General features: G+C 38.4%; 1 protein-coding gene across 1 annotated transcript; it reads right to left on the bottom strand.

Annotated features, from left to right (window-relative positions):
• Positions 1-246: 246 nt before the first annotated feature.
• Positions 247-27,327, bottom strand: rab11fip1a (RAB11 family interacting protein 1 (class I) a). Its single transcript, XM_057357319.1, has 6 exons — positions 26,663-27,327; positions 11,650-12,065; positions 9,175-10,030; positions 5,310-6,812; positions 2,545-2,656; positions 247-2,267 (listed from the first exon to the last, which is right to left on the bottom strand). Exons 1-6 carry the CDS (start codon positions 27,004-27,006, stop codon positions 2,079-2,081), a joined length of 3,420 nt encoding a protein of 1,139 aa, XP_057213302.1. The 5' UTR covers positions 27,007-27,327; the 3' UTR covers positions 247-2,078.
• Between the last annotated feature and the right edge of the window lie 104 nt (positions 27,328-27,431).

The following is a 27,431-nucleotide window of genomic DNA, read 5'->3' as shown; positions in this document are numbered from 1 at the left end:
ATGAAACCACAAATAATTTTTAAAACACATTTGACTTACAGCTATCAATAGTATAATGCATTTAAAAAGTGCTTTCTATTATATAGTGCTAGGTCTCTTTCCTTTTCAGAAAGTCACTCCACCCCAAAGAGAGACTTTCTCGAGTCCACGAACTTTCAAATTATTTATTGGTTAGATTAATTTAACTCAACTGAATCTAACAGCATGATACCTTTTGCATAGTAACTGTGGATGGAGAAACAAGATTAAAACAATATTTTAAACTATGAATTACATGTGAAACACTAAAAACAAAACACTTCTGGCTCTGTTTGGCCCACTAAATAGTTAGAAAAATCATGATTTTTTTCATGTATACTTCCATTTTATGCACTGTTAATCTGTTAAATGAATAAATTACAGTACAAAACATTCAAGTGTGACCAGCACAATGTACAACACAAACAAGGGTTTATATATTTAGATTTATTCATGTAAGTGAGGCATAATCAAATTACTTTTATGTTGTCATTTCAGAAAAAAGAAACAGGAGATTTGCATGTCCTCAACATTAAAGGCTTAAAAAAATATTAAATAATAAAAACAAGGCACAGGTTTACAAAACATATGCTATCTTGTTCTCATGTACTTATTCGCATCTTTAATTATTTTAAGGCTTTTAATTTAAATTCAGACCTTAAGAGTCTGTTAACAGTCAACATGCTAAAGAGTTTGGTGAACTCATTCAAAATGACTGAAAAGCCATGAATGAGTCACACTGGAAGCTTCCGATTATAAAGTCTCATGATGACTTAAAATAAATGAATATATTGCAACACAGCAAATACAGCTTTAGGACCAAAACAAAGACAATCAGTGACAGACAACCAAATAACATGTTTTTAATGGGAATATTTCCCATAGTTATACAGGAGGCCAGTTAGAAATCACATTAAAAACACTCAAATTAAAATGAATAATAAATGAGGGGTTTGTTTTGGTACTGCAGCATAGTGGAAGACTGCACATCTTTGGATCCCCAACATAGAAGCTTTCTACAACTACTGCCATGAATAGGCCACAATTAAGTACCAAATTACCAGCAATTCAGGAAACCACACAGTTATTGCTTGTGCATTAAAGAACTGATGTATGTTACCGTATGTACACAAATCCACCCACACCATATAGTGTGCTAAATAGCAATAATCTTTTCAAGACTGTCTTTAGAGAACGCACAGTAATCCCTGGTCAATATAGCTATGATATAAAAACTGACACGTAGCATTAACCGTTTCGAAAATCAAACAAAACAATATTCTGTGAACATGACTGATTTAACAGCGACTGCCTGTTCAGCTGTGAATTCACTTTTGACTTCTGAAATGAGCAAAAATACAAATATAGCCAGCATTGACCAGGGCAACCAAAACTATCTACTGTATGTACATCTAGTGTTGAAACAATATAATTCTGCTTTAAGACATTTCAACAGAAGTAGTTCCGAATATTTTCCATAATCACTAAAAACAAAATCCTTCATAAATAAATCACCCTTTTCAAGTAAAAAGTGTTTACAGTCAAAACGTTCAGCACATTCCCAGCAACAGTATGATTGATTCCACCTCAAGTCCCAAAAGATTTGAGGCTGCATCAGCCCTAATGCAAGGCAGCAGTATGATCTTAACAAAAAAATCACATCAGGCACAAGGTTTTCAAACTGAAGACACTGTACAAATAAATCATGCTTTATGAAGCCCTCTCTTTGCCTAAAGGAAAAGCTAACTGTGCATAGAATTAGATCAATAAATGGCTGTTTTTTTGTTGTTGAACCCAGCTTTTATCCAAAAAGAAGAACAACAACACCCCATTATTCAGCTGTAAAAAGCAGACCCTTGAGACCCCTGCAGCCTGCCGTTTACTGTTAGATCTGATTCTGGTGCTCGGGTTAGGATGTGCATATGCCTGCATGCAACGAATACTAAAATATAAAGCAGAAGAGATGCGAGTCGCGTTCTGACTGAAATCCAGTATAGTTCTGGCTACATCAGCCGAATCGCACATGGTAAAGTGTCTCAGTGGAGTCGGATGCTAGAATCCTAACATTTGGATTGAAGTGAAAGCAGAATGGTCGGTTTCTCCTCCATGACGCGGACCAGAAGGTTATCAATGTAATCCTCCATCTCTTGGATCCTGGCTTCTTTCTTGGAGAGCTCGTCCTGCTGCTTCACCACCAGTGTGATCAGCTCCTCCTGAGTGAGTTGAGTGTACGGCGTGCTTTCTGTGTTCTGCATGCGCAGTGAAAATGCAAATTGAGGAAAAAATGTAATCAATGAAGACACATTAAGTGGAAGTAGGCCCTAGAATATAATCTTCTAATTTTGCTCAGCAATTAAGTCAATACGTACTGCAATCCCTTTACTTTAAATAATAATATAATACATACACATCAGTTAACTATTTTGTACTTTTTGGGGTTAGGTTAGTAGAGAATGAATAGATAATTCCAAACATTTAACTGGTCGTGTCATTATGTGATCGATGACCTTTGACTACTAACTGTACCTTTGACTTCTCAGCCATTTCCCTGATGGTGAGGGTCTTCATATCCTTCCCCACGCTGAGAGCACTGGTGGGCTGGCTCTCTGTGGTGCTCATGGGTTTTACCGGATGAGGCCTGCGAAAGAAAACACACCGACTTTAGTGAGATTCAGCAAATAGGAGTGTCTTCATAAAACATCATCATAAACCCTCAGAAAAGAGAACAAAAGCGTCCTTTAATTTCCCCTCCTTAGCATATAGTCACAGAGTATTTTTGGAAAGGTGTTTATACTATATACTCATATGCATACAGAAAATGTGAGTGCTCTGCGCACACGGTACTGCAGATAACACTCTGCTCGACCTGCAATAAGTAGAATTTAAAGGGACAGTTCACCCAAAAATGAAAATTCTGTCATCATTTACTCACCCTCAGATTGTTCCAAACCTGTATACATGTCGTTCTGCTAAACACAAAGAAAGATATTTTGAAGAATGTCAGTAACAAAACAGAGCTTATCCCCCATTGACTCCCATAGTATTTATTTTCCCAACTATGGCAGTAAATGGGGGATGAGAATAAGATTTGACATTCTTCCAAATATCTTCCTTTGTGTTCAGCATAACAAAGAAATGTATACAGGTTTGGAACAATCTGAGGGTGAGTAAATGATGATAATAGAAATGTCATTTTTGGGTGAACTGTCCCTTTAATAAGACCACACCAGGTGAGATACTGTATTCTGCAATACAATGTGTTTGTTTCTAACCCTTTCAGGAATGATGAATGACGGCTACAAAAAATGGAATAAAACTCATCAACTTTTTAGGTACACCTTTTCAATTGTTTTTACATAATAAAATTGATAACAAATATATAATCATCCAATCACGTGACAGCAACTTTAGGTATGTACATATGATCAAGAGGATGTGCTGAAGTTCAAACCAGATATCAGAATAGGGAAGAAAGATGATTCAAATCATTTGTAATGTGGCACGGCTGTTGGTGCCAAATGGGCTGGTTTGAGTATTTCAGAAACTGCTGATCTACTGGTTGGAGAGTCGGACTGGTGACCAGAAGGTTGTCGGTTCCATTCTCAGGGCCGGCGGGTAACGACTGAGGTGCCCTTGAGCAAGGCACCTTGTACCCCTACTTGCTCCCCGGGCGCTGCAGTGATAGCTGTACGTGTGTTCACCACTCTCTGGATGGGTTAAATGCAACATGTGAAGAAGGGCTAAAGCAAAAGTGTGCGGGGAGTATTTTCCTGGCATACATTTGGACCCTTAGTACTAACTCAGCATCATTTACTTTAAATCTGACAGAGTAAGTATTGTTGCTGACCATGTCCAAATATAAGACATATTAACAAGATGTGGCACTGCCATTACTATGAATGGGAAGGGAATGCAATGCTCAATATGGCCGCCCTTACCGAGAAAGTCCCGCCTTCCAGTAAAAAAAGCTAATCATCAATTGATAAACTGAAGATTCTTCGTGGCGGTGCCCTATACGGAGATGCTTGCCAACATGTGTGCATGCACACTTGCTAAAGAAACCTTGACAAAACGTGTTTTTAATGCAATGTGAGCTTAAGAATAGTAATTTAATTTTGGGTTGGAAATATGTTATTTAATTGCAATTTTAGCCATTGATTTTAAAGGTCCAGTGTGTAATTTTTGGGATGATCTATTGATAGAATGCAATATAATATGCATAGCTATGTCTTTAGAGGTGTATAAAGAACTTACACCATGAAACGTTGTTTTAATAACCTTAGAATGAGTTATTTCTATCTACATACACCGTTACATGTAACTCGCCATGTTCTGTCAGCCGTCGTAGTGTTTCGAAACGGAGGGGTGGAGTGAGCGGTTGGTTGCAATTCGCAACCTTGCCGCTAGATATTACTGACTGGACCTTTAAAGACATCTGTCTTCGCCCATTCAAGAAGATAGTACTTTAGTCTTGGATGACTAAAATGTCTTCCCAAAGGCCACAGAGTACGTCGACCATGATGTATCCATCTTTTAATGGCTCTTTTAAGAAGATAAAATGAGCAAGGTGTACCTAATAAAGTGTCAGGTGAGCATATAAGTGTAATTAAATAAAAATAGAAAAGGTCAAATCGCTGTATATCACTGCATTGTCACAACGTAGCATACTACAGTAAAATATTACAAATACACACAACCCGATCCAACGAAATTTTTAAAGCACAGCAGAGAATGAAAGCGTAAAACTCAAGAGTGGATGAAACATCTCTGCATTAGATTAAGTGAATGCAATCCAGTAATGCCCTAAGCAGCGTAAGAAAAAAAAACATGCAACACCATATCATGCAACACAAGGTATTATCATTCATGTCAACATATGGCTCTATTTATAGTCTTGAACGCACTTGTTTTAAGCCAAATTTCTCTTATATGGCCCACAAAGCAAAACCTTTTAGTGTTGTCGTGACGCTGTATTACTTGCACTATTCAGAGCTCAATTCCTCATTTGCACAACTGCCAAAAAACAATGAAATTCTGTGCCACTAACACAGACCAAATGTGATCAGCAGCAAGAAGCACCAAACCCAATGTCACAATCCCAACACTGAAAATCCCCAGAAATAACCACCAAGCAACCAATTGAACAAATGCCAAAGATATTGATTATGGTAGTTTCAGGGTAAACATCAGCTCTTGATTTCAAAGCACAGTGTGGACGACGAATTGTTAGAAAATTTAAGTTGTTAGTACGGGTTGGGGGGTTGAGATAGGGTTGGTGGTACTATCCTCACCTCCTTGAATTTGAAACTGCACTTCCACTACCATTCTGCAACGTAACCGGCTGCGCATCTGAAGGCGAGACCCAAGAACGAACCGTGGTCTTTCCCCCAGACACGCCACCCAAAGATAGGTCCGACGCTTCTAGCGTGGATTCTGTTCTGTCGGGCATCCCAACACTAGTTACAGTCAGTTCAACATCGTCAGCATCTTGTGATGACTGAGAAACCGATCTATCCAGGCCACTTTTCTCCGATATGGCTTTTGTGGTAGTTGGGTATTGGCGAGAATTCTTTTTTCGGAGTGAAAAATTCTTTTGGAACGTGGCTCTGGCTTGCTCAGTGAAGCTGGGTGATTGGTTCTTGTTTTCTATTTTTGCTGCTGTTCTGTTCTCAGAAGTCTTTGTGAATGGATCAGTTGTCTTTTTGCTTGCGAATATGGCATCCTTATGATTAGCATGGACAACCGTCTGATCTTCAAGATTCCTTTTTTTATCTAGGCCACTAGTTAAGGGTTCATCTTTAGTTTTGTTCTGCTGTGGTAAAGCCCAAGGGTCTTTAGATGTTAGGTTATCACTTGGCAATGGGTCAATCCCAAATAGGTCTTTCTTGGGATTATTGGCAAGTTTTTCCAAACGTATCTTGGAGTGGTCTGCTTCATCTAACGCCTCCAAATGGAAACTTTCCCTCTGGACAGCTCCATTTTTTGTGGGTGCACGTAATATGGCACCATTCTCAGCTGGGATTCTTTCTAATGCCACAGGTTGACTTGTAACCTGCTTGTCTGGTTGGACTTGTCCGACTGGGTCCTTGATTACTGAACGTTGTCTGGGTTTGACTGAAGGCATGTCTTTAGCAACATCTTCAGCGACTGAATCCCTATCAGCCTTTGAATTGACGGTTCTAGCAGCTGGTGTTGGCTTCTCTCTTGCTTGGAAAGCTCCCCTTTCTGTCTCCTGAGGTAAATGTCGTCTATACTGTACATTACCCTCAACCAGTGGTTTTGATGGAGCAGAAGCTGGTTTGGGCGGGATGAGTGGTTCCTTGTGCATCAAGTCGGCCGGATGAGATGCCTCATGGTTCTTTTGGTGCTGGTTGAGACTCACAGAGTTTCTGTCCTTTAAGGCCACAGATTTATATGACACAGACTGCTGCTCAGGTCCATCTACGTTCATCTCTTCTGAGAGATCCCAGTTTCTCTGGCTGACCTCTGCAATAACGTGATCCCAACGCATTTGAGCCATCACCCCATGTCTTTTCTTGGGGTAGAGCATTTCATAGTCTGGAAGTGGAAAAGAAGGCCTCTGACTGGAGTTATGCACTTGTGCCCCGTTATCCATATTGTAGTTTTCAGTCATGGATGAGCCCATGGAATAACCAGGGGGTTGGGGGGCCCGCCGCTTTTTGAAAGAGTCAACTTCTTCCATGCTGCTTCTAGGGGATTCACTGAACGTTCTTGGAGGTTTAGGTGGTGCCAGAGAAGAATGAAGGTCAGAAAACATACCAGAGGAAGGAGCACTAGGGAGGGACAGGGAAAGCGCGTAAGCGTTTGGAAAAAATTGGGATTGGCTATTATCTGTTTATCTGCCAAAGAGTAAAAACATTACAACAGTAAAACTTTCATCTGCTGAATCTAAATACATAAATAAACACATACTATGAACGTTTTGACACAGGGATTTCATGATTCAACCTCTACATCCTTTATCAGACCTCAAACTCTACATATTCACACAACAATCGAACAATGGAGATAGCAAGATTTTACCTTTTTAGGAAAATGTGTTATGTTGGAACCATACTGTGCATAAGAGGCACAAATGTATTTCTTTTTGTTACTTCGTTATATCTAATGTTCTAACAAAAGATCCTAACTGGCATCTCAAATAATATAATGCGAAATGCAGATGATTCTTTTCCGTCTCTATATTTAAATTCTTACGCATCAACTCCAGTTAGACAAGAAAAACTACCCTGCATTCTCAAATCTAAAAGTTTCACAGAACATACACAACTAAAGCAAGTTCTTATTTCTTACTATAATCAGCCATGGAAAAATGATCTACTCACCATATTAATAAACCACCAGAAAACAGAACTCCTACAATTCCAGTACCAAAAAAATCCTTCAGACTTCTATGCTCACACAATGTCTCTTTGTCACTGTCTGTAAGAGCACAAACTCACATGATCTTTCCACAACTAGTTTCTCTCCATACCAGAGGATCTGCACCTGACAATCCATTTCACATTCTCTCCTCTCCTAACCAATCATTCGCCTTCAAACGGGTCAGGTAGGTTACGTAGAAACAAGTCGTCATTTGTAAATGCAAGTCATGCGATGCTGTCATGCCCATGCTAAGAGATAAATAGTGATGAAACACGTTATGAATGACATAAGGTCAAGCATACATGAGGGGCTAAATTTTGCAGTCGTTCACCAACAGCCATGAAAACAAACCCATGAAGGTAAACATAAAAATGAAATAAAGGTTAAAATGTACGGAAAAAAGTATGAAAAAACAGTGTTTGTATATTGTATTTAGTCATGATAAATGTTTGCAGACCGGAGGAAATAATGGCCAGACACCATGTTTCATGGAGATACTATGAGAACACATGAGAAACTCCCTGATACTTGAACCCCCACCATCCACAAGCAAAAGATGATCTCATCTTCTCATCCCAGACAAACACGATACTCATCATTTCACAATACAATATAGGACACAATAGGATACAATGGACGTACAGCAAGCCATACAAAATTGTTTAAGGAAATTGTCAGTTTTACATTTCTCTAAATTAATGCAAGTATCATAAAGCCATCATACATTATCAGCATAACAATTCTAGTAAAAAGTACAGTATTTGAAATTTTTTAGTATTTGGTATGCATTTTTGCTTTAAAGGGATAGTCCACCCAAAAATACTAATTCTTTCATCATTTAGTCATGTCATTTAAAAACTGTATGTTATTATTATTAACTTTTTCATTTTATATTATTTGCTTGATGTTTCAGTGTTTACTAAATTTAAAAAAAAAGTTTATTTCCAGGCTGAAAGTGAACTCTTAAAGTGATAGTTCACCTAAAAATGAAAATTCTGTTATGGTTACCCTTCTGTCATTTCAAACCTGTATGACTATTTTTCTTTCACGGAACACAAAAGAAGATATTTTGAAGAAAGTTGGTAACCAAACAGCTCCGGCACCCATTCACTTCTATTGTATGGACACAAAACCAATGCAAGTGAATGGGTGCCAACATTCTTCAAAACATCTTCTTTTGTGTTCTGTGGAAGAAACAAAATCATGCAGTTTAAAAAGACAAGCGGATGAGTAAATGGTGACAGAATTTCCATTTTTGGGTGAACTATTACCTTAACTTTTGAATGCCGTTTTCCAAAATGAATTGAAAGTCTATCATATACCGCGCATATGTTGCCATGTTTTAAACTGCTTTAGTGAACAAACGTGACTTACTGTCCCGGCACTCCCGCATCATCATCTAATTAACATCTTTTATATTTAACCATCTATGTAAAACCAGTTTCCAAGAATAAAGGAGTTCCCCGTCAAGCCTCTGTTATTCCCCAGAGCAGAGACAGATGTGTGCGGTATAGAGTTACAGCCGGGGTTTTTCCTCCGCTCTCAGGTGGTAGATTTATTTAAGAAGCTAACTGCATTAGAGGGCGGTTTGACTTAACATTCAGCAGGAAAAAAACTGTCTGTGAACCTCTAATCTATCCTAAACATGAACCCTAAAACCACTTACTTGGGTCATGACAATAACAAAGATACTATCATCTCTGTGATACCCGATCTAATGCATCAGGATAAGTTTATTTATGTGTTTAGTAATGTCATACGAGCACTAACCTTGGCTTGACTGCGGCCGTGCGATTGGAGATGGCAGTAGTGGGTGGCGCTGGAGAGAGGACGGTCCGGCCACCCATCCGGGGGTCCACGGATCTCTCTTCTGCTAAAGAGGCTGGATTATCTTGGGTTAGGGAAATATCTTCAAACCGGTTTAAGGAGGACGGCGCTTCCAGACGTTTGGGTTCTGGAGGGCTTGCTTCCTCTTTCTTCTCCTCCTTCTTCTTTCCAATGCCAAAGAGAGAGGAGAGCCTTTCAGTAACTCTGTTCTCTTCCTGGTGCCGCTGCTCCTCAACTCGCTGCATCTCCTCGTCGCGCCGCTTCCTCTGCAGCTCTTCCTCTTCCTTCCGTTTCTTGTCCTGCTCTTCTAGTCTGCGTTTCCTCTCTTCCTCCTGTTCTTGCCGTCTCCTCTTCTCTTGCTCTTCCTGTCGGTCCAGCATCTCTTGCAGGCTTCTTGCTTCTTGTTTCTTAGCTTTCTCCTCATTCTCGTGTGAGCCGAGGCTCCTGTCCTCTAGAGGGCGCTGTTGGACAAGTGGATCTTTGTCATTGACGTCAGGCTTGTATGAGGGGATGCTCAGAGCTTTTAACGAATCAGCGGAGACGTCTGAAATATTTCGTTGATGGTGTTTTCGAACGTCCTCTACTGACCCATTTCCAGAGCTGTTTAGACTGAGCGTAGAGCCAAAACCAGGTTTTGGGTCTTGATCTTCCGCATAAACGTGGCTGCCGTTTATACAGAGGTTATTCTGCTCCGACACGTTCTGTTTAGAGCGGCTCAGAAGAGAAAAAGGGCCACGAGATACTTTGCTGTCTGTGCTGCCATTGCGTTTGTGGCCCAGAAATTTGAACTTCTTTTTCACTGTGGAAGAAAATGTGAAAAATAATTATTGCCAAAATTAATTATATATAAAAATTACAGTAAACAGTGACGATCAATTTGTGACTAGTGAAAATCAAAATCTGTGTTTTCTTATTAACTAATTATGATTAACAATTGGACAAAAAGTCTGTATTTGTCCAGAGTTATTATAGTTTTGTTTTTAGTTTTATTTAGTTTTATTAATATTTTTAATTACAATTTATTTTTTAGACTTAGATTTTTAGTTTTAGCAAATTTGTTACATGCTTTTGTCATTTTTTTATTTTTATGTTGCTATCAGATTAAAAAAAATCAGTCACAGCAAACAGTGCATCCTAATGCGCTTATGTTGTGCGTGTATGCTTACCTAAAATCCACGGATTTCACTGCAGATCTCAGCGGAATTGCATGGATTTTAGCGCTTGTCATTGACAAGTTATAACGTTACACACACAACGTGAGAGCTAGTTTGCTGTGACAAATTTTTCAGCCTAAGCACGAATGATTTGAGACGTTTAAAACGCAACTAACCCTAGTGTTCGCCCCTGTTCATTAGCAAAACAAACAGCTTGCCGCAGCTAAACATATTAACGCACATAATGTATTAACACTCATACAGCTAAACTCCAAGTGTCCATCTGCACTTATATACAGTAAGTTTAACACTGGCCATGAATGTTCCATTTAGCCCGTGACTGACTTAGCTCCCTTCGCTATCATATGCTAACGTTATCCTCCTATATATATATATACGGTACATTTACGTCGATTCAGACTGTTGATAAATATTACTTACATCGGCAGTTTTGGCAGCTGTCGTGGTGTATGTGTGAAAACAACAATGGCGGAGCGCGGTGGGTGGAACTGTGTAGATTAAGGAGCGGTAACATTATAGTAAAATCCGCTTTTGACGTCACAATCGGAGCGAAATCTGAACGGCTCGATTTCTCACATGCTTGCAGGGAAAGGCACACCAAAACAAACTTTCTGGGTTCTTATTTTTCACGTTTTCTGGGTTGCAAGATGCACCGGGGACCCGATTATAGCACTTAAACACAGAAAAAGTGGAGTTTTCATCTGACGTCTCCTTTAAGCTTATTTCAGTTAATTTCTGAGGCAACATTTCAAATTTTCAGTTTATAATAATCATTTTTAGGCCAACATTTTATTTGATTTCAGTAAACCGAAACATTTTCAAAGTTTTAATTTTAGTAAACTAAAATAACCTTGGTCCAACATTTAATTGTTTTCTTTTACATACAAATTTCCTTTGTAATTTTTCAAAATAATAATTTCAAATAAATAATAATAATACATTTCAAATAATAAAAATAATTTTAAAGTTTAAATTATATTTTAAATTTATTTAAATTATTTTCATATATTTTGAGTAATGTGATCTCAGACGTGAAGACAATAATGTTGCTCAAATGTTAATATAAAGAATTGTACACAAACAAATTAAAGCAGACACTTTTAGTTTTAATTCTAACTCTCCCAGTACTACATCACATTAAGAACCAACTCCATCATTTCTATACAATATATATATGTAGAATGTATATATGTAAAATATATACAATCTAAATCACTGTGTACTTGAATAACATTGATCTTACCATCAGGGGACTCCACATTAAGGCCTGACGATCTGCTAATGCTTAGCGGACTGTTCTTCTCGGGCAGGGTGCCCAAGGTCAACATGGACTTGGACACATTCTTGTGGAGGTTTGTTTTTGGTCCAAACAAAGATTTTATTTTTGATTTCTTCTTAGGAGAATCCGTACCGTCCTCGCCTTCCCCCTCACTGTCTGTTCCCGCAACGGACACGATCTCAGAAGCTGAATCCGAGAAACTATCTTTCTTTTTCCCACGGATCTTATCTTTGAGCTTGGAGATGCCGGACCGAGGCTTATCTGCCATGGAGAGGTCAAACATGCTTGCTGTCAGGTTATTCCGCATGTACTGGATATCCAAGAAAACTTCACCTCGGTCCTTATCTTGTTTACCATTTCTATCAACCAGCTTGTACCAGCTGAAAAAAGAAAATGAGTTCTTTATTAGACTTCAAAACAGTTTTGTTCTTTGTCTGTTATGCTGAATGATTAAAACAAGTCAGAGTTTCCCGGGTGTTAACTTGAGCCCAGGTGTCAAGTTTTTGACTCCATGAAGTTTAGTACTGCATGCTTTAATGCTTACATCGGTTTTAACAATGAAACCTTTTAGCTCTATTTTGTCACAAACATATGAGACATTTCACATATTTAGATGCAAAGCATTTTACGCTTGTTTTAATCACGTTACTTCATGTGATTAAACAAAGACATCAAGGTTGATATACAGACATCCGGTCATTAGCGCATTAGTTAGTTAATGCACTAACATGAAAAATATATTTTTTTTAGCTTTTATTAATCTGTGTTAATGTTACTTAATGCCAATACAATTGTTAGTTTAATGTGTATTAACAATTGTTGCATTAACTGTGTTATATTACATTATATGTAAGTATGTTAACAGTTACAACTTTTGATTTTAAACAAATAGGATAAGATTAATAAATGTAATAAAAATATTGTTTATCATTCATGTTAACTTATGCATAAACTAATGTTATAAAATGGGCAATTCCATACAAATATCAACCTTAAGATGAAAAATCATGTTTTAATAAAGGTTTTATACCATACTGATAGGCAAGATGTCAATATTTGATGGTTTAAATATCCACGTGAGGACTCTTTTTAATTTTTTCAAGCATTTTATGTTTTTAAAGCATGATTTTCCATGGTCAGGTAAGTGAATAGTCACATCCATAACAGAACAATCACAGGCAAAACGATCCATATTCCTCATAAATGGATATGAAAATTAAAATAAAATAACTATTTTGTGGTCTATGAAGAGCCATCCCGTCTTCATTTGTTGGGTATAAATGCTTCTGGTTTGCACATTTTAATTCACAGAAATCCTACAAAGTACACATGAATTTGTTTCTCTTGTTTCTGAGTTTTGAAGTATTTAAGAAATTCTCAAAAGAATATAATTTCTAGTTTTGACTGAAAATGTCACATCCATAATGCTGGAATTATAATGCCCAAATACAACCTTACTGTAAGGTTTTACCAAACCACCATGTCAGTTTATATAATAGACTAGTCAGAGGGCAGTCTGATAAATATATTATTTTTTAATTTATCAGAATAAATATGTTTTATAGACCAAAACCATGTATCTGTTTAAAAAAAGCAAGTCGATCTCACTAATTATCAAGTTTGCAATATTTATTACTAATTACTTGTATACATCCACACATAGTTGCAATAAGTAATGCGAGGTGTGAAACTACATTCACTTGGGACAACTTAAATTAAACATTCCAGTGGATATTACACCTTATATACCTGACAGAAGAATTTGACAGCTGACCAATCAGAATCAAGTATTCCCAAGAGCTGTGTAATGCATTATTAACATGCTCCCACACAAATGACATGTTTTCCAAAACATACATATTTAATTGTATGATAGTTTGCTATTGTATGCCAGAATTAAAACTATCTGGGTCATCATATTAAAAAGATCTAAAAATGGAGAGATAATTGTGCCAGCCGAATGTTTCTGGTAAAATGTTCGAAACTAATTACAGTGTACGAGAAGAACAGGCCTTCAATGGGACTTATTTCACATGGAGGCTGAACCCGGTGTACCAGTATATCACACAGATCACAGAATTCAGCCACTGTTGATAAAATAGGTCTTTATTTTGTCTGTATGCAGTAAAGCTCTAGAGTTCACTTTCTGTTGAAGGGATAGCTCTCCCAAAAATGAAAATTCTGTCATCATCTAGTCACGCTCTTGTCATTTCAAACCGCTATGACTTTCTTCTACAGAACACAAAAGATATTTGGAAGAAATTCAGAACCAAACAATGGCAGTACCCATTGACTTGCATTGGTTTTGTGTACATACAATAGAAGTGAATGGGTACCATACTTGTTCTGTTACCAACGTTCTTCAAAATATCTTCTTTTGTGTTCTGCTGAAGAAAAAGTCACGAGTAAATGAGTAAATGATGACAGTTTTCATTTTTGGGTGAACTATCACTTTAACACTGAAAACCAAACATTAATATCCTCCCATTTTGTTGTCACAACAGAACACATCCAGAACACATGTGATGTCTGCAGCAACACTGTGACACCAAAAAGCTGCTCGCAAAGCTGAATGTGATTAAACGTGACACGTGTGCACAGTGGGAGAGGCTGATGCAGCATTCCAGGAATTCAGGGTTGGACCCCTCCAAAGACTAGACTTCTGGAAACTAACATGAACATGAATTCCTAGACATATGCTTCAAGACAACAAACAATTAAAAAGTCATTTCAACGCATTTTAATTTAGCAATGTGATGTACTTTTTAGGGAAAGAGAGGGAATTCATTTGAGTCGGACCTGATTGTTTTTGTTGGGATATGACTATTTGTCTAGTAGAAAAGTTCATTTCTTTCATTCTCGCATGGCTTTAGTTATGTTGGAGGAAAAGTTGTTTCAGATTAAAGGTTGTTGCACATAAAGTTGTTTTTTCGTATTCGTTATCCTATAACTTTGTCACGCACAGAAACCTTGCACACTGAGTCCGATGCGTATTAATTAATCCGTTGCGAAAATTCGCAAAACAATGCAGCCTGACGCTGCTGTCGCTCTGCCTCTCTCCTTATCTCTCCTTTCATCCCTTGCTTCTCTCCATTGCCAGTACCTCTCTAGGTAGGCTGTCCTCACTCTCTGCCTGCATTTTCTTGCATACCTGTCAACACTCCCGTTTTTCACACCCATCTGCCGCCATCCATCCGTTTTGTTATTTCTCCAGTGTATTTCAGTTTCTTCCATGAACGTAATCACAAACAGACTGACGGAGACCGCGAACAGTGCCGAGAACCTGGAGGATCTCCCAGATTTTGAAGTAGGGTCTTCTTGCGTTTGGCACCGTGACCAGAGAATCAGTACAAACTTTCCTGTTTTCCGCAATCATCTGCCACTTTGTAATCCGCACTTTGTTTCTCATACAGTACTCTGTGCTGCGAAATGAAGTGGACTCAAAAGCCGTCCTGGACTTTGGCACTCACTTGTCCGGTGTCTCTGAATTGTCAAAACACCTCACAAAATGCTTGCTACAGATGCGAGAAATCAGAAAATCGTTGTGACGGACGAAAATATTGGCGGCAGTGTGTAAATGTGATTGACACAACGCGAGGTCGTATTTATTTTTTAACGTCCAAAAATTTCGGATGCAAATTTCAGACTTTTTCAGAAAAATTAAAATGAATTTAGAAAACATGAAACGTTTTAAAACACGTCCAAAAAACGTTTTATAAATACACAGTTTTTTACTTTCCCAGCTTAATATACAGAGACAACTATTACGTCATTTAGGTTGATGCTATTCGTTTAAAGGCGGGGTGTCTGATTTCTCTTAGCCGTTGTTGATGTTCAAATCACCAAAACAGACACACCCATACCCCCATCTGTCGCTTTCGTCAACGCTCGGCTCAGCTAATGTCCGTCCTGTGCACTGTGCACCTTACTGCTGATTGGCTACAAGGTTGTTTTTGTACTCGGCCCGACTCAGTTGTCTAAAGCGTAATTCGGAAATTGGTAACCCCACCTTTAACAGTATAAACAATAAACATTATGCTCTCTATCAAAACACAGGCTGGACATTCTCTGCACTATTTGTAAACAGGTAGGTTATTATTATTCTAGTTCTGTTTGGTGGCACTTATTCTGATTAAAAACTCCACTATAACTGTAAAGTTTCCTCAAAGAATAATACTTTAGAAGATAAGACTGCCCTTTAATAGGACATTTGGGAACAGAAATGTTTAATGCAAATATAGAAATCTTTCAATTAAAGACCAGAAAACTCTGAAAATTAAGCTTCAGCTTCAGGGTGGAGAAAGATGAGAAATTGTACAGAATCAGAAATTAAAGCTCAAGGAACGTTCTTTATTATGACGTCACTGTCTGGAATTAGATAAGGAAAGTTCTTTCAAGATAAGTCAGCGCCCCTGAAATTTACTTCTGTTATACATTTGTTTGGATAAAAGGCACAGCATGACAAACTAACACAACACCAGAATATCAACGACATCTTATTTTAATAACACCTTGCAGTAAATTCCATTATTAATCACTTTCACGAAAAATCCCATATATAATTTTTTCCAAGAATTATTAAAATAATACATATTCAATTGATCCATACTAAATATAAAAGTTCCCATTTTCCAAGGCAGCAAGCCAGAGTTGTGAGAACATGTTGGAAACTGGACTAATAGACATTATGTCAACATCCTACACATTCCTCATAGCTGAGCTAAGGTTCCCCCCACACACAGCAATGACAGGAGGCGTAACGCTCAATGCTTTATCTCAAGACAGGGAAATGCAAACTCAAAGTGCTTGATAAACCGCTCTTGCTTCTAATCTCACCTAAATCGTTCAAACACTGAACAGTAAACACTGTGTTCTTAACATAAGGAACAGTGTGTTATTTGCATCAACCAGCAAGCAAATATCTATGATCATATTAATATGAACAAAAACTAGATCTTATATCAATACCTAGATATTCTACCTTGAACCTGAAAGCTACTGATCTATTAAGAGAACTTGCTGCAACTGTTCTGTGTTTGGAGCACATTGGGAAAGGGTTAACAGGAACCATGAGTTCCCATTAATAACCTTCATTGAAAACAGGTACACAAAACCATGTTTAATAGATAAACACTAACAGCAAGGCCCTCAGCTAACCCGAGACAAACAAACTTGCGCAGCAAGTTATATCAGCTCTTATATTTGAGGAACAACAACAGGTTTTAAAAAGCTTATGAGGTCAGAACACAAATGAAAAGTTGGCCTACATAAAGGAGGAAAATCATTGACATTTTTGTAATTTAAGAGTGTCCTTTGTGCTTAAAAATATAACACTGATCCACTTAGTATAATTATTATAGTAATACATTAGTCTAAATGAACATCAAAGTTAACACAGCCTTTACAGATGTTGGAAAATTACTAAAATAAGACCCATCAGGTCAGATCCAACACTCTCGGCTATTCTTTAATAAGGAACAAAGAACAGTCGACTCAACGTCAAAAGCTGCTATATCAACATTACAGTGAAGTAGGACAGTAACACTAGACCAGTGGACTCTAGAAGAAGAGATGAGGCTACATTTAATCCTCTGTGGCAACATATACATGAGAAAGAAAGAAAGAAAGAAAGAAAGAAAGAAAGAAAGAAAGAAAGAAAGAAAGAAAGAAAGAAAGAAAGAAAGAAAGAAAGAAAGAAAGAAAGAAAGAAAGAAAGAAAGAAAGAAAGAAAGAAAGAAAGAAAGAAAGAAAGAAAGAAAGAAAGAAAGAAAGAAAGAAAGGTTTCACGCATACTAGCTTAAAGTACAACACGTATTGATGTAGATTTACAAAGCCATTACGTAACACAAAGGTGTGTGCATGGTTCACATCACTGCTTCCAATCATAAAATGTAAACCTATACGCCCAAACAGCCTCATCACGACTATTAAAACAATGCATAAGAACGTAAAGTCTTACAGTGAGGGAAATAAGTATTTGATCCCCTGCTGATTTTGTAAGTTTGCCTACTTACAAACAAATGAAGGGTCTATAATTTTTATGGTGGGTTTATTTTAACTGATAGACACAGAATATTAAAAAAAATCAGGGGAAAAAAATGTTATATAAAGGTTATAAATTGATTTGCATTTCAGTCAGTGAAATAAGTATTTGATCCCCAAGCAAAACATAACTTTGTACTTTGTGGAGAAACCCTTGTTGGCAAGCACAGAGGTCAGACATTTCTGATAGTTGGTCACCAGGTTTGCACATGTGTCCGGATACATTTAGTCCACTCCTCTGTCAATCTTTAAGGTTTCTTGGCTGTCGCTCAGCAAATTGGAGTTTTAGCCTCCTTCACAGAGGTTCTATAGGACTAGGGTCTAGAGACTGGCTAGGACATTTAATGTGCTTCTCCTTAAGCCACTATTTGGTTGTCTTGGCAATATGTTTTGCGTCTTTGTCATGTTAAAGGCTCATCCATGACCCATCTTCAGTGACCTAGTTAAGGGGAGGAGGTTCTCGTCCAAGATTTTACGGTACATGGGCCCGTCCCTCAGCCCCTCAATGCGGTGAAGTCATCCTGTATACCTGTAGCAGAGAAAAAGCCCTAAAGCAGAATGTTTCCAACACTGTGCTTCTCTGTAGACATGATGTTCTTGGGCTCATAGTCAGCATTTCTCTCCCTCCAAACACAGGAGTCCATTTTGGTCTCACAGCAGTGCCAGCACTTTCGCCAAAGCCTTTTCTGAATCATTTTGATGTTCATTGTCAAACTTAAGACGAGCCAGGCGGGCCTTCTTGGGCAGGAGGACCTTGCGGGTGCTTCAGGATTTCAGTCTACTGTGGCATAGCGTGTTACCAATGTGTTACCAATGTTTTGCTTGCTAACTGTGTTCCCAACTGTCTTGAAATCATTAACAGGCTTCTTCCGTGTAGTTCTGGGCTGATCTTTAACATTTCTCATGATCATCTTTACCCCATTGGGGAAATATTGCAGGGAGCTCCAGAACAAGGGCATTTGATAGTTATTTTGTATATCTTCTATTTCCAAATAATCACACCAACAGTTGTCTCCTTCTCACCAAGCTTCTGTCTGTAGCCTATTCAAGGTTTGTGCAGGTCTCCAATCTTGTCGCTGACATCCTTTAAAACCTATTTGGTCTGGACCATGGTGTTGGAGAGGTTGAACTGGAAGATACAGATTCTGTTGGCAGGCATCTTTTATATACATAACAAGCTGATTTAGGAGTACTTTCTTAAAGTGACAGGACTAATCTGTGGTCCATATAGGCACATAACCAATCTGTGGAGCCAGAATTCTTGCTAGTTGGTAGGGGATCAAATACTTATTTCACTGACTGAAATGCAAATCAATTTATAACCTTTATATAACATTTTTTTCCCCTGATTTTTTTAAATATTCTGTGTCTATCAGTTAAAATAAACCCACCATAAAAATTATAGACCCTTCATTTGTTTGTAAGTAGGCAAACTTACAAAATCAGCAGGGGATCAAATACTTATTTCCCTCACTGTAAGTCTTCTGGTACACAACTGCTTCACATGGTAATCATGTCACTTGGGCAAACTCAAGGCAAATAAGCAAGTCTCACATCATCTGTCTCTCTCTGCTAAGCCAGACCAGGAAAGCCAATGGAAAAATCAACCTGACCTAATAGGCAAATAAAGAGAAACCCTTCTGGCCTTTGTTTTTGTATGGTGAACAGCTCTCATAGTTCTAATCAAAGTAAGCTCATATATAGACAAAACATAAAAGCTTAAGCATAAGATGCTTTTTAAACAGGTAATGCCCCTTCCTGACACTTATCCTCAAAAACACACACGAACCTATTAAAGTTTGTCAATGAATTTGCACTTTAACACATTTTCTGAGTTGATTTACAGCAAATAATCAGAGTTCTGCAGAATATATTTAAACTAGGGTTGGGCCGATACCGAGCCAGCATCGTGATTCCAACAAATGTTTCACTTTCGTCATGTGACGCTCACTGCTCTGCGTGCTGCAAATCACGTTGTAAACAAATAAAAAAACAAAGCTAATGGGCATAAAACCTCACACTCAGGGGGGATTTACCCATTAGGCAAAGGCAGGCAATCGCCTGGGGCCCCGAGCTACCAGGGGCCCCCAAAAGGAAGGGGTGGACTTAACCAATATGCCATGTCAGCAGCCACGTAGAGCCTCAAGTAATCATCAAAACAGTTGGTATATCCCTGTTAACGATTTACGTTATTACATCTGTACGAAGGCACTCCCCCCCCCCCCATTATAGATTAGAATGGATCATTCCATTAGCATCGTATATGCGCGAGACGAGTTCGACACCAGCTAGAGAAAGTTAACGCAGCGGCGGAGTTAGTAGAACTGCCCACAGCGAGAGTGTCATTGTGTGGTACATTAGCTGCAAAATGAAGTTAAAGTCGCAGGGAAATAAAACAACAAAGAAACGCAGCTACATCAGCAGAGGGGAAAAAGACGATTTGCAAAAGATTGTTGCCAAAGTCTCTGCTTTTTCCACACACAAACTCCACAGCAGTGCCTCTCTCTCCCGCCAGACACAGCACTCTCCCAGCCACGAGCAATGATAATGTGCCGGTGAGTATTTCTCCATGAACACCGACAACACAGTTATAATGACTGACGACCAAAACATCTGTCAAACAAAGAGCGCTGTGCGCTTGGTAGGAGAGGGCCAGTTCAAAGGTAGAAAGGTTTGACTCCACTGCGCAGACCGATGGGCACATAAAGACAATATAATAACGTCAGTACAGTGCTAACGATTCATACTGTACACACTAGTACATAAATTTGGTCACATTTAAATGCATGAAAGGTCATAAACCACAAAAAAAAACACGGAGAGAGGGCACACTTTGTATATAGTAATCCCAGATCAGGGTTTTTCCTGCATAAAGAAATTGGAGGCGGCCGCCTCAATCAAATTTCGTGCCCCCTCAGACTCTCGTCAAAAATATGTCGAGTGTCTTCACAAAAAACACTGCGTGCATTAAACAGATTGTCATTTGTAACTGCAGTTACACCACAATGGAGGCGCTGTTTCGTTACCAGCACAGTGAGACGCTGAAGAGTTCAGTAAAAGAGCTATATTAGGAGATGTATTAGCTGTGTTTCACGGCTGTTCATTTAGCTGGTACACATTCTACAAGCCAGTTTATGCATTATTCACAATTTGTTTAATTGGAAAAACACATTTCTTCACAATACACAAGGCTTTTCAGATTTCCTTCAGAGCACTGTGATAACTTTCTATTCGTTTAATAGAATGTTTGGGCATACAAACATGGCAGCATGGTGGCTTCACAGTGTAATGACGTCTGGAGCAATCCAGTCCTTTATATAGATCAATAGGTCCAAGTCATATTTGGCAGTACCAGCTAGTTTGTGGTTATTTGCACAACAGACAACAAACTGCTTTCATTGCACAATACAATATTGCAGTGCTAATACTAACAAAAGCATTCTATATTGTCCGATATTGACAACGATAGTGTAAATCTAAAAAAAAACAACTGCCTATATTAACACAATCTTACAGAAATTCGTAAGTATTGGCAAATTCGTATGAATTCGTATATCTTAGTCATAGATTTTAGTCTCATTTGCTTTCGCGCCAGGTTTGGGGGGGCTTCAGTATCGCTTTTTTAATCGTATGGTTTTTTGCGATTCAAATTGTGTAGCCACATCGTAAAGTACTTTTTTCCAGTGGGAGCAGGTTGCCTGTACAGCTAAACTCAGATTGTCTCTTAAAATAAAAGCAGTTTAGCATCTACACATAGGGCCATATGATTTCCACGATGCGAAAAAAGCAAACAGAATCGCGGAATCCAGGCATTAAAATGGAATTTGATGCATAACGCGGAATGGTGCGGAATCTTGCAAATTTATAACTTCTTAATCAGAAAATATTGCAAAAATTAGGGACGCACCGAATGTTCGGCAACTGAAAATATTTGTCCGAAAACAGTAAAAAAAAGCATGTTCAGTGTTCGTCCGAATAAGTGGAATGGCCGAATACATTTTTACATGACGTGTGATACGATCAAGCAGCAACCAGCACAGAGAGAGAGCGCGCACGCTTTATTAATGAGGCAAACGTGTCGGCAGTGTGTGGAGCATATAATAGGTGTCAGAGAAAGACACAGCATGGAACTTGCCTCGCCGGAGTTAATTTCTGAATAAAAGTGTCTTTACCGGTCGGTAACTTGTGCACTTCAGATTGGAGCGGGTGGTCTGACAGTAGCCCCACCGCTTACGACATCATTTGACATCATCGCGTGCACACAGTTCCCTGTTCTAAACAACTTGTCAAAGTACGGCCACGAGTGCACCTTCTGAGAGAACAGTCAGCTTTTGTGGGCGGAGTTTGGAGGAGAGACGTGAACTGAAATGGTTGTCCGTCAGAATTGCGCATTGATGTTTTTTTTTCTTTAAATCATTTCGCAGTGTAGCCTATAATAATCCAACAGTTTTCGTTTATTCATATTTTTATCTTATAATGTTGAATGACACTTTTTAATGAAGTGTTTTGTTGTAGGGGTACAGAGTACAGTACATTCTTTCAGCAGTCAGTTATAGGCCTAATATAGGCTATTGAAGAAGGGAGAGGGCTCAGTTTTTTGTTTTAATTTAGCCTACTTGTTTTGCTCAATTTTAGTTTAAGTTATATTGTATTATATTGAAAAGCAAGACAAAATATAAAAAGCACATTTTGACCATTCAGTTTATGCAATAGTGAAAAAATTGGCTAAATAAATAGAAGAAATACGAAAAGCCATCTTCGGTGTTTGGTATTAGGCCAAGAATTTTCAATTTGGTGTATCACTAGCAAAAATCATGAAAGTCTTCAACTACCCTGGTCTTTTTACCCTGCTGCCATCTGGTAAGCAGCTTCCGTAGCCTCCTAAACTCAGTCGCTTATCATCATTTGACCTCACTCATTGTACATTGAACATTGAACATCCAATAGCAGGGGTAAGGTGCCTTGTTACCCGCCGGCCCTGGGAATCGAACCGGCAACCTTCCGACTCTCTAACCATTAGGCCACAACTGCCTACATACAAATTGTATGTGTTTTGTTGGCAATGTAGTTCCGTCCCCCTGCCTGCCTCCAGCAGCTTGACTTTTTCCGGAAATAATCGTACAGCTGTATCTCTCTTTTATAAATTTGATCAATCTTAATATGAGATTGGCAGAAACTGCGTGTGTTACCATTTAAAACGGTCAATCTCATAGCATGTTTTGTTAAAAACAAGTGAAGCCATGATGCCTACGCAAGTTTTTATTAATCATACATGAATGAATTACATTTTAATAGAATATTAAACATTTCTTTGTGGAAAACTACCTGTATCTGTAATGAGAAGGGAAGTCGTGTACATAGCGTGACAAGAGAATATAAAGTTTTTAACTAGAAAAATATAAAGTAATTTGTTAACTTGTTAGCCATTTAAAAGGTACTAGTAGATGTGTTTCTTCATATAAAATCAAACTTAATGTAAATATATTTGTGTGTGTTTAAAGAGTCTTTAAAAAACGTTACAGAGGATGATATTATCAGTCCTGGACACTTCTTTCTTCCACTATTTCTTTATTTTTATTACACATGAATATTCTGTCAATCATTTATTGGTCATTTTTTGTAATTTGAGAACATCTAGTAGAACATCCAATTGTTTTTTCACAATATTTTAATTTCACTCTGTTTAAATTACAACATATAATGCACTTGCGTTACGGTTATGAGAATTTCAGCAGAAAAAGCAATGAAATAAATATTTAATTCCTATGTCAAAATTATGTTTTGTCCAAGGTAGATAACACAATCATGTTTATTATGATCATTTGTTGTGTTATCAGCTTTCCTGTGGCTCAGTGGTTAGAGCATGGCACTAGCACTAGCAACACCAAAGTCATGGGTTTGATCCCACGGATTGCACATACTTAGAAACAAATGTGTAGTGTAATGCAATGCAATGCAAGTCGCTTTGGATAAAAGCACCTGCCAAATGCGTAAATGTTACCGAATTGTATGTTTTATAATTCAAATCTTTATTTTATATACCATGATATTCAGGGGTTCGTGAGAATCACCCACTTATTCAAAATAACAGTGTTCTCACAAATGTTGCTGGAAAGTAAAAGTTTTCACAGACCATTAGCCCAACCTTGGGAGTCACACATGCCTGTCAGTTAATGACTAGCTATGTGCGTAGTACAGGGCTGGGATGGGTGGAGAGGAATGTATTAAAGGTATGATGAACTGGGATTGTTTATTGTTTTATACTGTTGTATGAGGTCTACTTATGACGTTCGCGTGGTATTTACATTCAAAAACATCAAAATCAATAAGTAATAGGCTATTTTCTACCCGGGTTTTGAGGCCAGCTCGACAAATGATCGGTTTGAATGGGCGTTCCGCCATGAAGACTTGGACTAAACGCCCACTGCTATGATTGGATACCAGTTTGCGTAGTAAACTTAGTTGGAGCCTTCTGTGAATTTGGTTTAGAGACGTAACGTTAGGTTACACATTAGCACCATTCGCAGTTTTCGCACGGTATTAGTATTATCTGGAGACCTCCTGTGATTGATAAATTACCTCCCCACATCTGTATTTCATGTGATGCATTCGCACGGGATAAGTGAAGCCTCTGATTTACTCAAATTTACTGACTTATTTCCCGGATGTGATGGCAAGGCTTTGCGTATAGTTTGTATAGCTTAGGTTACACATTCGCCCTTTTCGCACAAGATTAGTATTATCTGGGGACCTCGTGTGATTTATAAATTAACTCCCCGCATCTGTATTTCAGCGCATATCAAGCGATCTCTAACAAAGCAACAGTGACGCATTATACAAAAATGTTTTACTCACATATAGGGATGTAACGATTCACTCAGCTCACGATGCGATGCGATTCACGATTCTGATCTCACGATTTACTCACGATTTATTTTTTAAAAATGAGTTGAAACAAATTAGAAATGAACAACTTCCCTTGCATTATTTCTTAAATGCTTCACGTTTCTTTGCATAATAAAATAATGTTTTATTTCAAATAACAAAAGTAAACTGCGATTTTATAACAAATTAATAATAGAAAAAGTCTCTTTAATATAAACAAACTAATACTGTCTGTGCTTTTCTTGGATTTTTTGCATTTAAGAAATATCAGCATCCAAGTTTAGGTTTGCAGTGAAAATAGCGGCCCCTGCTGTTCAAAGAATGTATTGCGATTCAGTTCAAGCCTCAACCGAATTGAATCGTCACTCATTATAACCGATTTTCAACCGGCTCACGGTGAATCGTTACATCCCTACTCACATAAGATTGCTGCGCCATTCGTATCCAATGTTGACGGCACAGCACTGCTTTTTAATTTTAGTCTCTCCGCAAATCCATCGTCGACCTCTGCCTTGTTCACAAAGGAATCCGCGGTAATGTTTTACCCACGTGAGATGGAACGTCTTTAAAAATAAACTTCAGCCACGCATTACTAATGTCGGAATCCGAAGGAAGGTTATGCAGGGACTGTGTTCTTCCACAACCAGGCACTGATCTTTAACGGCATGTTTATTGCTTGCTCGCTCTATCTGGTTCCGTGCAACTTGTGTTACTTCAGAATTGTCATGCGCGAACCAGTGAGCGGGGCTAGAAAAGTAGTCGTTGATATTCTCTTGTGGAGGCAGTGTTCAACTTATCAATGACGTCATAGATAGGTGCATTCCAGAACCTGGCGTTCGCTGGGCCTGGTGTACAGTTGTAATCTCAGTAACAAGGGCATTTTCAGTTCTGACACTTACATGATGTTCGCGTGAATACGATTCCCTCTTATATAACAAAAGCTCGGGTTAAAATTGTGGTTTTAATTCATGGCACCTTTAATCGTTTCTAATTTCGCTCGGCTGTCTCTGTGAACTTGGATTACATTCTGTTCACTCAAGCACTAGAATAGTGTTTTTGTTCTTTTATGTGTCACACATTTGTGAGCATATTAAATGAATAGTTCAACCAAAAATGGTCCCCATTGACTTTCCATATTAGGAATATGGTCAAGCCAATGGGGACCATTTTTGGGTGAACTAATATATATAGATAGATAGATAGATGGATAGATGGATAGATAGATAGATAGATAGATAGATAGATAGATAGATAGATAGATAGATAGATAGATAGATAGATAGATAGATAGATAGATAGATAGATAGATAATGCAAGTCATGCAGTTTGTCATACAATACGTCATCGCAAACTAAATGGGAATAAACCTGTTCTGCTAACTGTTATAAACAAACACATCAGATTAAAGAAACATGAATCAATAAGGTTAAAATTCCTGACACAATATTTAAAACACCTCACAAACTAACCCATGTTAACATTTCAGCTACTCTCTCATTAAATGTTAAAATATCCATTTAGTAAACATTAAAACCCTTGCAGAACTATATAGAGCAGGCATGACTCTGTTGTCATTTTAGAATAATACTGTATAAGTGTGACTAAAATAAACCATGTGCCAGAAGAACATGTGATATTGATGTACAATAGTCTATTATATTCAGATGATTAAATACTTTATAGTCTAGTCTTAAAGGCTGTATTACTGCTTTGTCTGTATAAATAGATAAATACTGATCACATGTCTTTTAGTATTGAAGGTGACTTAATATTCACGAAGACACAAACAAGAGGAACAGTTCTAGGAACACCCAGGAGGCAAAGTGTACTTGTACTTGCCCAACATTGTTTAACAAGGGTGGGGTACTGACATCTGCCCAAACAAAAGCAATGAGCAAACGCTACATGACAACCCGCTCAGATCTGTTTAAACGTGTAAAGCTGGGAGTTCAAATCTGTTTAGCACCACTTTTACAAACTAACGGTCAATGTGGCCAACGTAACTTTTTGAAACACTTTTGTATACTTCATATCACAGAATGACACTCACTCTGTCTTTTTGCGCAATTTGTTGGCGTGGAGGTCCACTAAGTTGATGACAGCCTGTCCCAAAAACTTGTCCAGCCCCACTAGGGCTCGGTGCATGGCGATGATGTACAGCATGCATCGGTCCTCGTGCCCCTGCTGGACCAGCGGCAGATCAAACGTCGCTTCCTCTTTCCAAGCGGGCGCGACGCATTTCTCCGCCACAGAGGTGGAAAACTTGTCCTTACCCACCTGCATAATGGCATACGCGTCGTTTGTGCCATTTTTGCCCTTAATCCGCAGGTTTCGCGCTTGAAGTACCGTTACCTGTACACTGGTGGGATACCACTGCTGGTCACCTAAAGACATTCTCGGCACTGTTTGATTACGTCCAGGTCCAAACTGGGACGAAAAATGGCCTTTTGTTCACTCTATCCGGTCTGATATTTGGCTTTGTGTCCGGTACCGTGCGTATGTATTTCTCTCGAGTGTGTAACTGAATGGGAGGTCTCGTAAGCTCCGCCCTAACGCGTGACGCGCGCTGTGTGTCCAGTGCTCAGGTGATGCAGGTATCAGATAATTCACCATAAACTATTAATAAATTACAACAAGACCGACGATAGCAGAGATTGGGAACCAACGGATAGCATTTTATTTGGCTTTAAATGCTTGAAAAATGTAGTTTACGCGTAACGGAGAGACAAAGCAAGGTTATTATTCCTCAACTTACTTCCTCCCGAATGGTTCATTATTAAAGGCGGGGCAGTTTCAGCGAGACAAAAATAGAAAGTCTG

The sequence above is a fragment of the Triplophysa rosa genome, linkage group LG17 (assembly GCF_024868665.1).
Source record: "Triplophysa rosa linkage group LG17, Trosa_1v2, whole genome shotgun sequence".
NCBI lineage: Eukaryota > Metazoa > Chordata > Actinopteri > Cypriniformes > Nemacheilidae > Triplophysa > Triplophysa rosa.
This window is presented reverse-complemented; position numbering and strand designations above follow the sequence as displayed.

Bases quoted from the DNA above. Each gene is read 5' to 3' on its own strand.
- rab11fip1a (XM_057357319.1), bottom strand. From the start codon at position 27,006: ATGTCTTTAGGTGACCAGCAGTGGTATCCCACCAGTGTACAGGTAACG. The intron at 12,066-26,662 runs GTGAGTGTCATT...TTCTTTTTTCAG, and splicing joins AAATTGCGCAAAAAGACAGA to CTGGTACAAGCTGGTTGATA. The intron at 10,031-11,649 runs GTAAGATCAATG...TTTCTTCCACAG, and splicing joins TAATGTGGAGTCCCCTGATG to TGAAAAAGAAGTTCAAATTT.